Below are 16,926 nucleotides of genomic sequence, written 5' to 3'. Positions count from 1 at the left end.
GGCTGCTCGTCGTAGTTGCAAGGATCTCAAGCTGTCACTTAAGTGCTCTGGCCTGGAAGTGCCTTGTCAAAGTTCTGCTCACAGCTCACTGGCCAGAAGGGGTCACATGGGGTCCCAAGGGGATGTGCCACCCACCCGGGCACTTGTGTCTAACGACACTGGCCTGGGGACCTGAAGGGGGAGATACTGCTCTGCACAGGGATCTGAGGGAAAAGAGTCCTCTGCCCTGGGAGTCTGAGGGCGGAGACAGTGAACTACCCTGGAGGGGAGGGTGGGGGGAGACGGTACCCCCTCCCCACCCCCCACTTCAGCTGCCTTGGAAAAACTAGGCCTCTGATGCTAAGATATCTCCCCGGATCTCTCCACTCTGGGCGTAGCCAGCACCTGCCAGGTCCCACCCAGGTTGCTCTGGCGCCGGCCATGGAATCCGATCCAGCTGGGAAGCAAAGCCTGTTTGTTCTCTCTGGTTGTGATCTTGGCCACCCCGAAACCAGCCCCAGATCACTTTCCAGGGCATCTGTGTGTGACCAGGGGCCCCCGGACGACCCATACTGGCCTTGGGTCCGACTGGATCAACCATCATTGCCAGGTCACTCACTCTGCAAAATCCCAATCCTCTTGAGTGCAACAGGGCCTGGGAACAGCCTCACAAAGGGGCCGGAAAGTCCCGATGGAGCCTCTCCCCTTAGCCCCCAGCCCCTGACTTGGGCCACATCAGTCCTCACAGCTCCAACTAAGCTTACATCCTCTTGGGCTACAGGGAAGGGAGAAGAAGAGGAAGACTTATCCTTCTCCCTTTAGCCGGCTCTGAGGCGCTGAGACCCGGGCATCGCAGGGGCCTGGGGACTGAGAGGGACATTTCTGGGGAGATGTGGTCCTAGCTCCAATGCTCACTAGCTGGTGGCCCTGAGCAGTGGCTTAACCTCTCTATACCTCAGTTTGTCCATCTTTACAATGGGAATCTCAATGGTCCTCACCTCATTTGGTAGTTCTGAGGGAGAACTCTTGTGGGGCTGTGTCTCTCCGCTGCCTCTGCTGACTGTTGCAAAAACTCTTCCTGGCTCTCAAAGTTCTTCTCAGCTGGAAGGCTTCTGCAGCCCAATGTCCACGCAGAGTGAATGGAAGATGCAAGTCCTAGTGGCTTCTACTAGTGGCATACCCCACACTTCTTGTATTCAAGTGTTCCAGAGCCCAGGTGTGGCCCCTACTGCTCTCTCCATCCCCAAATCAGAGGAACGATCTGTGCCAGTCTTGAGCATCCCCTTGGACACCCTCCCACCCAAACCCCCAAAGCTGCTGGCTTCTACCCCATCATTCATCCTGCCTATTTTTTTGTTTGTTTGTTTTGGTTTTGTTTTTTTGCCATGCTGCTTGACTTGCGGGATCTTAGTTCCCCGACCAGAGATTGAACTTGGGCCACTGGCAGTGAAAGTGCTGAGTCCTAACCACTGAACCACCAGGGAATTCCATTCTGCCTGTTCTTGAACTTGATCTAAGCACAATGACCAAACGAGTCCTCTTCTCTTCTGAGCCTGGCTAATTATATTCACTATTAGGTCTGAGACACCCATCTGTGTTGCCTGAATCAGTAATTCCCTCTTGTTAATTGCTGAGTAGTATTCCATTGTATGGACGTACCACAGTCTGTTCATCTGTTGATGGACATTTGGATTGTCCCTAGTTCTTGGCCATTGAAAGAAATTGCTCTGAGTACTCTTGTACATGTCTTTTGATGAATACACACTCATTTTTTTTGATTCTTACTAGTCATATATATATATATTTTTAACATCTTTATTGGAGTATAATTGCTTTACAATGGTGTGTTAGTTTCTGCTTCATAACAAAGGGAATCAGTTATACATATACATATGTTCCTATATCTCTTCCCTCTTGCGTCTCCCTCCCACCCTCCCTATCCCACCCCTCTAGGTGGTCACAAAGCACCGAGCTGATTTCCCTGTGCTATGCGACTGCTTCCCACTAGCTATCTATTTTACGTTTGGTAGTATATATATGTCCATGCCAGCCTCTCACTTTGCCCCAGCTTACCCTTCCCTTTCCCCGTATCCTCAAGTCCATTCTCTAGTAGGTCTGCGTATTTATTCCCATCTTGCCCCTAGGTTCTTCATGATCATTTTTTTTTTTTTTTAGATTCCATATATATGTGTTAGCATATGGTATTTGTCTTTCTCTTTCTGACTTAACTTCACTCTGTTTGACAGACTCTAGGTCCATCCACCTCACTACAAATAACTCAATTATGTTTCTTTTTATGGCTGAGTAATATTCCATTATATATATATGTGCCACATCTTTATCCATTCATCTGTTGATGGACACTTAGGTTGCTTCCATGTCCTGGCTATTGTAAATAGAGCTGCAATGAACATTGTGGTACATGACTCTTTTTGAATTATGGTTTTCTCAAGGTGTATGCCCAGTAGTGGGATTGCTGGGTCGTATGGTAGTTCTATTTTTAGTTTTATAAGGAACCTCCATACTGTTCTCCATAGTGGCTGTACCAATTTACATTCCCACCAACAGTGCAAGAGGGTTCCCTTTTCTCCACACCCTCTCCAGCATTTATTGTTTGTAGATTTTTTGATGGTGGCCATTCTGACCTGTGTGAGATGATATCTCATTGTAGTTTTGATTTGCATTTCTCTAATGATTAATGATGTTGAGCATTCTTTCATGTGTTTGTTGGCAGTCTGTATATCTTCTTTGGAGAAGTGTCTATTTAGGTCTTCTGCCCAATTTGCCCAAAATTGGATTGCCCAATTTTGGATTGGGTTGTTTGTTTTTTTGATATTGAGCTGCATGAGCTGCTTGTAAATTTTGGAGATTAATCCTTTGTCAGTTGCTTCATTTGCAAATATTTTCTCCCATTCTGAGGGCTGTCTTTTGGTCTTGTTTATGGTTTCCTTTGCTGTGCAAAGGCTTTGAAGTTTCATTAGGTCCCATTTGTTTATTTTTGTTTTTATTTCCATTTCTCTAGGAGGTGGGTCAAAAAGGATCTTGCTGTCATTTATGTCATAGAGTGTTCTGCCTATGTTTTCCTCTTAGAGTTTGATAGTGTCTGGCCTTACATTTAGGTCTTTAATCCATTTTGAGTTTATTTTTGTGTATGGTGTTAGGGAGTGTTCTAATTTCATTCTTTTACATGGAGCTGCCCAGTTTTCCCAGCACCACTTATTGAAGGGCTGTCTTTTCTCCACTGTATATTCTTGCCTCCTTTATCAAAGATAAGGTGACCATATGTGCGTGGGTTTATCTCTGGGCTTTCTATCCTGTTCCATTGATCTACAGCTCTGTTTTTGTGCCAGTACCATACTGTCTTGATTACTGTGGCTTTGTAGTATCGTCTGAAGTCAGGGAGCCTGATTGATGAATACACACTCATTCTTGTTGGGTAAATACCCTGAGTGGAAATTCTAAGTGGTAAGGGAGGCCTATCTTCAGCTTAAGCAGATACGGCCAAGCAGACTTCTAAGACTGTTGCACCAATTTACCCTCCCACCCACAGCAAATAAGAGTTCCAGTGGCTCCATGTCTTCACCAACACTTGGCATTGTCAGTTTTGTTAATTTTGGGCATTTGTCTCACCAGTTTGAATTTCTTAGCTATCATGTACACTCTTGCCAGCTTAGAAATCTGAACTGAAAAAGCTGACCCATGCTGTATAGAAAACACCCCTTTCTCATCTTCCTTATCCACCTGCCCTTTTTATTTGTCATTGGGAAGAGCCCACAGAGAATTTACAAGACATTAAGTAGTTTGTGAGATGGTTCCCTTTGGAACCTTTTGTCTTGGTATCCTGGTGTTCAGGCCTGTCTAATCCTCCACTTGAGCGCAGGCTGGATCTAGTGTAGACTCACCTCTAACCAATGGAATACAGTAAGGGTGATGGGACTTCACTTCTGTGAGTAGGTTTAAAATACAAGATTTCCATCTTGTTGCAGACTCTCTCTTGTTGGCTACAATGATGCACACTGCCCTATAAAGAGGCCCACATGTCACGGAACTGAGGGCAGCCTCTGGCCAACAGCCAGCAAGGAACCAAGGACTTAAGTTCCACAGCTCATAGGGAATTGAATCCTGCCAACAACCACAAAGTGAACTTGAAAGCAGATCCTACCCTGGTTGAATCATTTTTTTTTCTTTTTTTTAATTTATTTATTTATATTTGGCTGCATCAGGTCTTCGTTGCTGCGCATGGGCTTTCTCTAGTTGTGGCGAGTGGGGGCTACTGTTCGTTGCGGTGCGCAGGCTTCTCATTGCAGTGGCTTCTCTTTGTGGTGGAGCACAGGCCCTAGAGCAGGCAGGCTTCAGTAGTTGTGACACGTGGGCTCAGTAGTTGTGGCTCGCGGGCTGTAGAGCACAGGTTCAGTGGTCGTGGGGCACGGGCTTAGTTGCTCCGCGGCATGTGGAATCTTCCCAGACCAGGGCTTGAACCCGTGTCCCCTGCACTGGCAGGTGGATTCTTAACCACTGTGCCACCAGGGAAGCCCTTAAAGTGTTTTTAATAAAGTGTTCTCTGGGGGAAACGGACCCCTTGTTTGCTCTGAGCAATCTCCCTCAAGGTGGCATCTGACCTTCTGTTCTAAATGTCACCAGCACAGAGGACCCCAACTCCATCTGCCACTTTCAGAAGATTTTACCTGCAGAAGTAAAGGTGGGAGACCAGTGGGTGTGATGAGGGGGCAACAGTGGTGACCCTTGTGTGAGTTAGGCAGGGTTTTGGCACATGGTGGGCATCCAAAAACCAACAGCTCTTCTCAACCACAAATAGCACAGTTAAGTGCTTTCAATATCCCATTTATGCCTGCTGTTGCAAAAATGCCACGAAGCTGGAGCAGATGCTATCTGTGCCTCCCTCCCCTCCACAGCAAGTACCTGTGACCCTGCCTGGGGCCTCCTGTGACCAGAGGAGCGTGTCTAGCTGGTGCACAGGGAAGGCTAGAAGTGTGAGGGGTCAGTCCCTCTGGGAACAGCTCTCAGCTAATGCCTGATGGAAATAGGAGGATAAATATCCCAGCCCCCTCACCCCTGGGCTGGGACCGACTGCCATGTGTGCTCTATACTGTCTCCCTGGGGTGCCCAGGGGGATCGAGCCCCCGTTGCCCTTAGCGCCATCTGCCCATTGGCGCCCCCTGCAGGGTTCCGGGGCTTCCTGGGGTCACTTCCCAGGTAAACCACATCTTGGCAATCATCTCAGCCTTTGGTTCTGATGACCCTAAACCAAGGCAACATCTTTTTTATAATTAATTAATTAATTAGGTTGTGTCGGGTCTTAGTTGTGGCATGCGGGATCTTTTCGTTGCAGTGCACGGGCTCTTCGTTGCAGCGTGCGGGCTCAGTAGTTGTGGCGCATGGGCTTAGTTGCCCCACGGCATATGGGATCGTAGTTCCCCGACCAGGGATCAAACCTGGGTCCCCTGCATTGGAAAGCGCATTCTTAACCACTGGACCACGAGGGAAGTCCCCAAGGCAGCATCTTTAACAGATGTGTCTACACCTCAAAATGTACCAGGATGCCGACAGCTACTTATGTCGGTAAGGCCCGTGGAGCTAACGGAGTCATTGATACTCTCCGATTTGGTCCTCACAGCTGTACTATGATGGGATTCCGGGATTAGCCCTATTTTATAAAGAAAGGAACTGAAGTGCAGGTCGCATGACTGCTCCCTGAGCCAGGTCTGTCCAAGCTGGCTCTTGGAACACAAAACCCTCATCAGGTGCCCAGGACAGGGAGCAACCAGAGCGTTTGGCTCCAGCCCTAGGACCAGCCTCTTCCCTGCTCGCCAGATTCTGATCAAAATACGAAGGTGCTCAGCACCCCATCCAGGGCGGTGTTGACAACAGGGCCAGGTTTCAGCAGGGACTGTGGGCAGCGTTTCCAGCCAGCCTCCCACGTTGTAACCTTGCAGACTTTCCAAGGCTCCAGTTCTTGGTCCCAGGAGGACGCGCAGAGATCAGACTGGGATGAGGCTAGTGAGCACGTAGGACCCATATTTAAGGAGGTGCTCGCTTCAAACTTGGGGCCCACCTGCACGTGAAGGAACCTGAGAGTGAGTGCCTCCTTAAATTTTCTTTTTTTTTTTTTAAGTTGAGGTGAAATTCACATAACATGAAATTCACCAATTAAAAATGTACAGTTCAGTGGCATTTAGCGCACGGACGATGTGCAACCATCACCTCTATCTAGTTCCAGAACATTTCCATCACCCCAAAGGAAACGTCATCCCTATTAGCCATTACTCCCCATTCCCCCTCCCCCAGCCCCTGGCAACCACTAATCTACTTTATATCTCTATAGATTTTCCTGTTCTGGACATTTCATATCAATGGGATCATTGGCCTTTGTGTCTGGCTTCTTTCAATCAGCATGATGTTTTCAGGGTTCATCCATGCTGTAGCATGTGTCAGAGCTTCCTTCCTTTTATGGCTGAGTAATATTCCACTGTATGGATGGATCACTTTATGTTTATTCATTCATCTATTGATGGACATTTGGGTTGTTTCCACCTTGTGGTGATTGTGACTAGCGCTGCTATGAATGCACGTGTACAAGGATTTGTCTGAACCCTTGTTTTCAGTTCTTTAGAGCCTCCTTAAATTTTGTACCCGCACTCTAGTCCTGGCCTTGAAGATTAGGCCTAGAGGTCTAGCTTCTAATTCTCCTGACCAGTCCACTAGGTACTCCTCACACACAGCCAGCTTGGGTCCTTCCTCCTCAACTCTCTTGCCCACCCTCAGAGTCCCCAGGGCCTCCCCCATTCCAGAGAGTTCTCAGAAACTGGAGTCTCCAGTGTTTCCCGGGCGCTAGCTATGTCCTGGTGTCCTACACGACAGGGTTATGGGGTTCCAGCCATCACCACCGCTGTGTGTTCTCACATGAGTGACCTTGCTTTTCTGGCCTCAGTTTGCCCATCTGTGAGTGGGGTTGTCCTAAGGATTAACTAAAGCTGGAAGTGCCTGGTGTGTGTCTGCAGTACTAGGCATGTGACACAACATTCATTCTGACTCGATCCTCTTCAATGATATTTTCATGCTCACCGAGAGCCTATGCTTCGTGGGCACCCCTTGTGACAGGTGCCATATGGGAGGAGGAGGTCTGTACAGCCTCCCAGGGGCTCAGGAAGGAGGTGATCCAAGCCAATGGGGCACCCAACTCTGTACTTGATCATCAGAATCCTTACCCAAGGTCAGGTTTGGGGACCAGCTTCCCTGCTGGGTGCTGCCACCTCTCTGCCCACGGAGATGGGTCCTGGGGGACTTCAAGCCACTGTGTGGCTGAGCTTCCTCCACCCCTGAGTCCCTGTGCGGCCCAGGAAGGGACGGGTTGGGAGACTTCTGGGGACATTTGTCCATTTGGGGTTGGGGCAGGGACCAGGCCATCCCCACACCCTGTGAAACGTATATGCATGAAGATTTGTGGGGCATGGGCCCCAGACTTGGCTCTACAAGGGGCACACTCTCTGTCCCCTGACTCCTGCCCTTTCTACCCCCACTCCTTTCACTCCACCCCTCATCCTGGGTCTGCACTTGGCCACGCAGCATGTTTGGATATGGCTCAGATGACATGGAAATAGTGACATGGAGTTTATTTTCAGGTTGTGCTGGACAGGGGTGGGGCCAGGGCCTCCGGAGACCCCCTGAGGCTCTGAGTTATCCACTCCAAGCCCTGTCAGTTCCAAGAGTCCCAGAAACTGGCCATCAACCCACCTTTTCCTGCTACCAGGCACCCCGACTGACAGAAGCACAGGTTGACACGCCTTGAGGACCTGCTACGCACAGGCCCCTGGAATGGCTCACACGGAGTCTCACGGGAGCCTTAGGAAGAGGGACCGCTTCCATTCCCATTTTACAGACCAGGAAACTGAGACACAGAGCGGTGAAGCCCTCAGCCACAGGCCCACAGCCAGGAGTCTGGGTCCAGGCCTCCAGGTGCGTCCATGGCCCTGGGCTGCTCTGAGCTCCGCACACACAGGTTTCAAACGCTCACAGCCCGGAAGGAGTCGCAGAGTCTGAGACTTGCACTATCAGCAGCATGGGGGTTACAGGACCTGGGTTCGAATCCTGGCTCTGATGCTCAATACTGGCCGTGGGACCCTTGGTGAGTCACTGCCCCTCTCTGGGCCTCGGTTTCCTCATCTGTAAAATGGACGGAGATGTTTAGAGACATGCTGCCTGAGCTCTCCCCTCCCCTCCTGCCTATACCAGAATCTTATTCATTCTGGGCAGCTACATTTCCTTGTCTCATCTGTGTTGAAGCGTGGCCACATGACTCTGTTCTGGCCAATGGGGTATAAGCAGAAGTGTCCCAAGGCCTCCCAGGAAAACTTCCAAAATCTCCTGAGAAGTCCTGGCCCTCTGCCTTTCTCTCTGAGTGAGGTAAAGGTAAAGGTTGGAGCCCTGGCAGCCTTTTTGTGCCATGAGGCAACCTTGAGGACACACGTCAGGGATGCTGTGAACTGAGAGAGAAATCAAGTTATACTGCTACTGTGGTTGAGCCTGGAGCTATCTCTACAAGAGTCCTCTTCCTGCTGCCTGACACTAGGTCTCTATCCTTGATCTTTGGGCTCACACCAGAGTGGAGTCCTTCCCTGAACCCCCTGGCCTGTGGCTCAGGATGCTGCGCATCTCATGCGTGACCTCTTCCCAGTGCCCCTCACTGGCAGACAGTGTCCGGTGCATGCGGAATGCAGGCAGGCTGCCCTCCCGGCCTCCCCCTATGGCTGCAGGTGTTGTGGCAGTAACCATGGATCTGAGGGAGTCCCCAGGTTTTGGGCAGGATGAGTAGGGGGTCCAGTGATGGGTACCCTGCTGGGGCTGAGCCCTGGAGCTGGCCTTGGAGACTTCAGCAGGGCAGACAGGGTCGTCTTCAAAGTGCGGTGGGGACAGCTCATGGAGGCCACGGCGGGTGGCCCGGGCGGCCCGGAGTAGAGTGTGGGTCAGCGCCGCCACCAGGACCAGAGCACCCAAGCCAAGGATGGAGGCAGCTGCTGCACCCGTCTCGATCTCGAAGAGAAGCAGGGCGTAGATGGATAGTGCTGGGGAAGGAAACGGCTCTTATTCAACGTTTGTTCTCCAACCCCTGGGAGAGCTCCCCCAAATGGAGAGCAGTTATAGAAAATTGTACATTATGATAGGCACATAGACGAACTCATCTAACCCTTTCACACCCGACAAATACATCATCATCACATCTGTTTTACTATAAAATGGTAAATTGTGTGTTATGTGTACTTTACCACGATTGAAACAACTCAGATCTCAGGCTTTCTGAATCCCTGTGATTGACCTTGAGTGAATCACAGTCCCTCTCTGGCCTCAGTTTGCTGATCTGAACAACAAGACAGTTGGCGGGGACTTCCCTGGTGGTCCAGTGGGTAAGACTCCGCCCTCCCAATGCAGAGGACCTGGGTTGCACCCCTGGTCAGGGAACTAGATCCCACATGCATGCCACAACTAAAGAGCAGCAACTAAAAATCCCGCATGCCGCAACTAAAAAGATCCCACGTGCCACAACTAAGAACTGGAGCAGCCAAAATAAATAAAAGTAAATCTTAAAAAACAAAAAAGACAGTTGACGACCTGGCCTTGAGGACCTGTACTGGTTCTCTGTTGCCCTGTCCGATGTCCATTTGGCACCACCATTCTTTTTGGTGGGGACTGTCCTGTGCATTGCAGGACATTTAGCAACTTCTATCCACCAGATACCAGTAGTACGCTCCCCCTGCCCTATCGTGACAACCAAAAATGTCTCTAGATGTTGATTGCCAAATGTTCCCTCAGGGGCAGAATCAGTTCCCATTGAGAAGTGCTGGTCCAGTCCCTACCCCTACCCTGGTCACTGGTCTAGAAGGACTGACCCACCACTCTGGCATCAGTGACATGTATGGTTCTAGGCCAATCAGAGCACTGCTTCCCCTGATTATAGTGATTGGTGCATGGCTATCACATGACCCAAGCTCAGCCAATCAGAGTCAGCCCTGGGACCTTTGCTTGGCCTATGAGGACAGGGTTATTTTCTAACTGCAGCCATTAGGGAATTGGTAGAAGAGAAGCCCAGAGCTGAAGGACTTCTTGGCACTTTGTGGGCTGTTTTAATGCTTTCTCCAGCTCTGTACTCTTGCTTTTGAAGATGCCACAATGCATCATGTCTGACATATTAAGGCGAGGCCAAGGACTTTTTTTGCTCTAAACATTTTTTAAAAATATTTTTATTTATGTATTTATTTGGCTGTTCTGGGTCTTAGTTGCGGCATGCGAACTCTTAGTTGCAGCATGTGGGATCTAATTCCCTGACCAGGGATCGAACCCAGGCCCCCTGCATTGGGAGCGTGGAGTCTTAGCCACTGGACCACCAGGGAAGTCCCTGCTCTAAAATTTTTTTTTTTTTTTTTTTTTTTTTTTTGCGGTACGCGGGCCTCTCACTGTTGCGGCCTCTCCCGTTGCGGAGCGCAGGCTCCGGACACGCAGGCTCAGCGGCCATGGCTCACGGGCCCGGCCGCTCCGCGGCATGTGGGATCTTCCCGGACCGGGACACGAACCCGCGTCCCCTGCATCGGCAGGCGGACTCTCAACCACCGCGCCACCAGGGAAGCCCTAAACATTTTTTTCTTTTTTTGAAAGATCTTTATAACTATTATTTTGGCTCTGGTTAGCAATGAATGAATGATTGGCTGGACATGCTCAGGAATTCTTGCTGAGTGAGGTCACCTATCCTCAAAAAGAATCTAAATGGGAGCTGAACAAATTCTTAATTTAATGCTTAATGAGGCTGACATAGTTACCTTTGTTTGCCCTTTGTGAATTTTCTTGTATTTTAGAATAAGAATATTTTATTCTCCAAGTCTCCAACATTTTTGTTGGCTTATGAAAAGGCTTGAGGTCATAGGTATTGTGTTGAAAGCTCTTACAGAGACAGGCCTCTTTCTCAGGGCACGGCAGGTGATGAGATGAAGTGAGAAGCATTTCTGAAGACCTCATTGGAGTGCGGGGATCCAGCCACAGCTGAGGCCAATAACCCCTGATCTTTTCAGATACACGAGTCACTCCATCCACTCTCCTTTTTAAAAAACACATATCCAGAGCATTTTTGTTTGTTTTTGTTTGTTTTGTTTTTGGCCACGTGGCACGTGGGATCTTAGTTCTTAGTTCCCTGACCAGGGATGAACCCACGCCCCGTGCAGTGGAAGCGCAGAGTCTTAACCATTGGATCGCCAGGGAAGTTCCACACTTAATAAAATCCAGAGCATTTTATGAAGTCAAACAACAAGAGTTATGCAGAGTTCGCTGCGCTGTACATACAAATTCCCACAATGACCCCTAGGCTCATATCTCATGAATAAATCTTTTAAATATATCTTGTAAACTTCTATTTCTCTATTATGGTACTAAGGAAAAACAGTAATAGCAAATCCCTTGTTTTTCAGTCAGCTGATTTGTTTTTCTTCCAGTGAAACAGGTTGTTTATAAGGCTGCCAAGGATCTATGTATGATTCAGCGCTGAGTCTCCAGCACCAGCAACATATTTTTCAAGATTAGAACAAAATATAAGACGTCAGGAGTCTCTTTAAGAAAGGTGATGATTGGATTCCTTTACCAGCATGTGTGGGTGAGAGAATGTTGATCAAAGAAAAGTTATAAGTCGGGGAAGGAAAGACAGTGCAGTGTGTCCCTCTGGCACTCAGGTTATTAGTTTTTACTCTGCTTCATGTGTTGGGATTTAGAATTGCATTTCTGGTTTATGAAGCGTACTTTTTTTTTTTCTTAAGCCCTTCTTGAGCTGGATTCAGATATTTGTGACCAAAACAGTTTTTGCTAAGGCCAACCTGTGAAACGCTATCTCCAGAAACCACCAAGGACTTGGAAACTTTTATTCAAACCAAATGTAGAAAACTGATGGATCAGAGGTGTTCTGAAGACAGCTGCCATTTATGGAATCCCCACTGGGATCAGATGCCAGCCATGGGCTAAAGTGTAGGAGCCAAGAGTGAACCAGGCAGGCTGCCTCTGGAGCTGACCCCAGTTGTGGGGCTATTACCCCCGGTCACCACAACCCAGGGCCCTATACCCCATGTTCTATCCTGAGCACGTACCTGCTAAGTAGACGGAGACCCCACAACAGAAGAGGCCGAGGGCCACATGTCTGAGGAGGCGGCAGTCATAGAGAAACCAGTCAGACCTGGCAGGGAGGGGGGCAGGAAGAAAATGGGCTCAGGAGGCAGAGCTGGTGGCATAAGGCTCGGGAGGAGAGGTAGGGGGAGTGGTCCAGCTTTGGGGAACTAGAGGTCTATGTGAGGACCTAACCATCCACTCATCTATCCCCCCACTCATTCATCCTTTACCATCCATCCATCCCCATCAATTATTCAACCATACAGCCATCCATCCATTTAACCATGATTTGTTCATCCATCCAGCCATTTATTTAAACATCCATCATTATCCATTCATCCATTTGTCACCTGCCATCCAGCCATCCATCCATCCAACCCCCACCCACCCATCCATCCATCGTCTATCTCCCAGTCACCATCCATCGAGCAAACCAACCATCTGTCCATTCATCCATCCAGTCACTATCCATCCCATTCCCCTCCCCCAAAACCCATCCATATACATCAGTCCATTCGAACATCCAACACTAATGAAGCAGTTATTGTGTACAGACACTTGTTAAACATCTGACCTCCATTATTTTACAGACCATAAGCTTATTTGGGGGTGAGAAAACTGAGGCTAACTTGTTATCAGTGACAATAAAACAGAGATTCCCAAGAGCTGACATGGATTGAGGACTTAGTTTTGAGCCCAGCCCCTTGCTAAGTGCTTCCGCTGGGTGCATGCCCTTCTCCAGTCCTGTGAGATCAGGAAAAGGAAGCTCTGAGAGCTTCCATCATCACTCACCTCCCACCAATACCATGGAAATGGCCTCCTCCCTGGTCTGCCTTCCAACTCCCCTCCTGACCCCTTTTCTGCACAGTGGCCAGAGTGGGTTCTTTCAAACTTAAGTGGGTTCTTTCAAACTTAAGTCAGATCACATCCCTCCTGGCTCACAACTCTCAGTCAGAGAAAACCCCAAGGGCTTCACCACAGCACAGGAAGTGCTATATAATCCAGTACCTCTTGGACTTCCTTGGTGGTCCAGTGGTTAAGACTCCATGCTTCCACTGCAGGGGGCGGGGGGCAAGTTCAATCCCTGGTTGGGGAACTAAGAGCATGCATGCCACATGCGGAAAAAAAAAAAAAAAAATCCAGTACCTCTCACTTCCTGGCCCTCATCTTCCTTATCTACCCTTCAGCCACACCAATCACCTCTATCACCTTCTAACGCCCTAAGCTCATTCCTGCTCCAGAGCCTTTGCACATGCTGTTCCCTCTGGCTGGATCACAGTCCCCCAGATCTTCTGCCTCCTTTCCTCCCTCAAGTCTCAACACAGGCCTCCCCTGATGGTCCCATCTCATCCCCCACCCTGTCCTCCTGCACCACATCACCGCATTTTCATCCATTTCCGGCATTCATCACCATTTGACATTACTGATCTGTTTTGTATCTTCATTATCTGTGTCCCCATGAAGGTGGGTCCAGGTCCGCCTGGTTCCTGCTGGGTCGCCAACACCAAATGCTCGGCTCAGCCCCCGGCAGGTGCCCAACACATATTTGTCAACTGACAGAACGCATGCTTTTCAGCACCCCTTGAACTATCAGATGGAGGGTGCACAGTTCGGATGGGATCAAATGGTGGAATCTCCCATCTGCTCAAATCCATGGAATCCTGGACAAGGATCCCAGCTCCCCTCCCCCAGCATCCTGGAAGGAAACACTCAGATATGGGACAGCCAAGTCCTTGGCTCAAGGAAGGTTCCGCACTCCACATGCACCCACCAGCCGCCCTGTCCAGTGCCCGTATCCCCGAGCTCAGGTGCCTGACAAGGAACCCCACCCAGGGCCAGGGCACATGTTCTGGCTCTACCAGATTCAAGTTCAAATCCAGTCCACTCCCTTCCAATCCTGGCAGCCTAGAGAGAGCAGACTCTTTTTAACACACTGTTAAAACGGGAGATAATAACAGCACCAGCCACCCAGGGGGCTTCACTGTGTTAATCCACATTAAGTGGGGGGCACCTAGAGCTTAGGGTTCCATAAATGACAAACGCTATCAACACTGGGGCTAACTGACCCCAGGCCCTCTCTGAGCCTGTTTCCACATCTTTGAAAAGGGGGTCCCAGCTGTAGTTGTACCTGCTGTAAATTTTCAACAAATATAGGATGGAGGGAGGGATGGATGGAGAGAAGGAGAAAGAGAGTGAGGGAGGGATGGAAGAAAGGAGGAAGGGAAAGATGGATGGAGGGAGTGAGGAAGGAAAGCTCTCCCCCAACGTGACGCCCAGAGAAGGGAAGCGGCTCCCCCGGGCTTGTCCAGCCCCCAGCCGGGCAGAGGGGCCGGTCCTCCTACCTGCCGGAGCCCGGTCCCCGCGCCATCTCGGCGCCCAGGTGGCCGCAAAGCGCGGCGAGAAGCAGGCAGGTGAGACCCAGCACCAGGGCGAGGGCGGCGAGCGCGGCTGCCAGCGGCAGCAGCGCCCCGGCCGCGTCCTCCGGCAGCCCAGGGCCGCCGCCCAGCTCCGGGCCCACCACGTCGATTCGCGGTCCTCGAAGTTCCGCGCGGCCCGCCTGCAGCTGGAACAGCAGCTGCGCGCCCAGCGCCGCCAGCACGGCCGCGGGGATGCCCAAAAGGATCATCGCGGCCAGCACCCGGCCGCCGTACGACCTGGCCATGGAGGGGTCCTGCGGGCCTATGGGACAGTTGAGGAATCAAAGAGATTTTAGGGGGCAGGGGAGTTGAGGGGCGTCCGAGCCCCTCGGCGGTCCAGAGGGGGCGGGGCCGCAGGGGGGGTTTCTGAATATTGTCGGGGCCGCAGAGGGCTCGGTATGCCAGTCGCGGTGAGGACGAGAAAGCTCTGGGAAAACTTGAGACAAAGTCTTTTCTTTCTCTGTGAGCGACAGCTCCTGGCCTCAGAGTTCTGGAGGGGCGGGGCCTGAGGGGGGCGGGGCGAAGAAGGGGCGGAGGCGGTCCCACGTGGGATAAGGGCGCCGTGGCGGGATCCAGAGAGCCTCACAGATCCATAAACTCATTCAAGTGCCCCATTTTCCCCTCCCGCCGCCCCAAGCACCTGTTTCATTGCTGTCTTTTAAGAAGGAAAAGAAACTTGAACGAATTTTTAAATAATTCGCGCTGATATGTGGTCTCTACCCGTGGATCCGGCAATTGGCTGGAATGTCCCCTCTGCTCACCTTCTTTCAAGGTTTTCAGAAACGTCAGCCACCTCAGAGAGGCCCTCCTGCACCCCCTCCCCAAGCAGCACACCTGTCCTTCGCTGCTAGCCTTTGTTCTTCCCACGGCACATTTTGGGGGATATTATTTATTTATTTTTAAGTTTTAAAAATTGAGGTGTGGGAACTTCCCTGGTGGCGCAGTGGTTGAGAATCTGCCTGCCGATGCAGGGGACACGGGTTCGAGCCCTGGTCCGGGAAGATCCCACATGCCGCGGAGTGACTAAGCCCGTGCGCCACAACTACTGAGCCTGCGCACCTAGAGCCCATGCTCTGCAACAGGAGAGGCCACCGCAACGAGAAGCCCGCGTGCTGCAACGAAGACCCAACGCAGTCAATAAATTAAAAAAAAAAAAAAAAAAAAAATTGAGGTGAAATTTACACGACATAAAATTAACCATTAGAGGGGCTTCCCTAGTGGCGCAGTGGTTGAGAGTCCGCCTGCCGATGCAGGGGACTACGGGTTCGTGCCCCGGTCCGGGAAGATCCCACGGGCCGCGGAGCGGCTGGGCCCGTGAGCCGTGGCCGCTGAGCCTGCGCGTCCGGAGCCTGTGCTCCGCAACGGGAGAGGCCACAACAGTGAGAGGCCCTCGTACCGCAAAAAAAAAAAAAAAAAAAAAAAATTAACCATTAGAAAGTGAACAATTCAGTGGTATTTAGTACATACACAACGTTGTGCAACCGTCACCTCTATCTAGTTCTGGAATTTCCATTCCCCCCCTCCCCCATTAGCAGTCACTTCCCATTCCCCCCTCTCAGCCCCTGGTAACCACAAATCAATCTACTGTCTGTCTCTACGGATTTGTCTTTTCTGGACATTTCATATAAACAAAACCAGACACTATGTGGCCTTTTGTGTCTGGCTTCTTTCCCTGAGCATAAGGTTTTTAAGGCTCATCCATGTTGTAGCACGTGTCAGTGCTTCATTCCTTTTTTTTTTTTTTTTTAGCATCTTTATTAGAGTATAATTGCTTTACAATGGTGTGTCAGTTTCTGCTTTATAACAAAGTGAATCAGTTATACATACACAAATGTCCCCTTCCCTCTTGCATCTCCCTCCCTCCCACCCTCCCTACCCCACCACTCTAGGTGGTCACAAAGCTCCTAGCTGATCTCCCTGTGCTACGTGGCTGCTTCCCACTAGCTTTCTATTTTATGTTTGGTAGTGTATATATGACCATGCTTCATTCCTTTTTTATGGCTGAATAACATTTCATTGTATGGGTGGACCACATTTACTTTACTCATTCATCTTTTGATGGACATTTGGGTTGTTTCCACCTTTTGTCGATTGTGAATAGTGCTGCTAAGAACATGCACATACAACGATTTGTTTGAGTCCTGTTTTCATTTCTTTTGGGTCTACACCTAGAGTGGAATCGCTGGGTTATATGGTAACTCTCTGTTTAACTTATTGGGGAACTGCCTGTTTTCCACAACGGTTGCACCATTTTACATTCCCACCAGTAGTGCACCAGGCTTCCAATTTCTTCATTTCCCTTCCAACACTTGTTATTTTCTGTTTTTTGTTTTTTTTTTTGTAACCATTCTACAGGGTGTGAATGGGTATCTCATTG

At 50.0% G+C, this 16,926-nt stretch overlaps 1 protein-coding gene across 2 annotated transcripts; it reads right to left on the bottom strand.

The window, feature by feature from the left end:
- Window positions 1-7,589: 7,589 nt before the first annotated feature.
- Window positions 7,590-15,020, bottom strand: TMEM221 (transmembrane protein 221). Of its 2 annotated transcripts, XM_032627569.1 has the most exons (4): window positions 14,475-15,020; window positions 12,114-12,199; window positions 8,829-9,059; window positions 7,590-8,160 (listed from the first exon to the last, which is right to left on the bottom strand). In XM_032627569.1, the coding sequence occupies exons 1-4, from the start codon at window positions 14,792-14,794 to the stop codon at window positions 8,099-8,101; spliced, it is 699 nt and encodes a 232-aa protein (XP_032483460.1). In that variant the 5' UTR covers window positions 14,795-15,020; the 3' UTR covers window positions 7,590-8,098. The 2 variants fall into 2 exon arrangements, with proteins under 2 accessions (XP_032483460.1, XP_032483459.1); XM_032627568.1 differs by having other exon boundaries at window positions 7,596-9,059; window positions 14,475-15,010.
- Window positions 15,021-16,926: the final 1,906 nt, after the last annotated feature.

The sequence above is a fragment of the Phocoena sinus genome, chromosome 3 (genome assembly GCF_008692025.1).
Source record: "Phocoena sinus isolate mPhoSin1 chromosome 3, mPhoSin1.pri, whole genome shotgun sequence".
Classification (NCBI taxonomy): domain Eukaryota; kingdom Metazoa; phylum Chordata; class Mammalia; order Artiodactyla; family Phocoenidae; genus Phocoena; species Phocoena sinus.
Note: the sequence above shows the minus strand (reverse complement) of the source record. Positions and strands in the feature narration are given on the sequence as shown.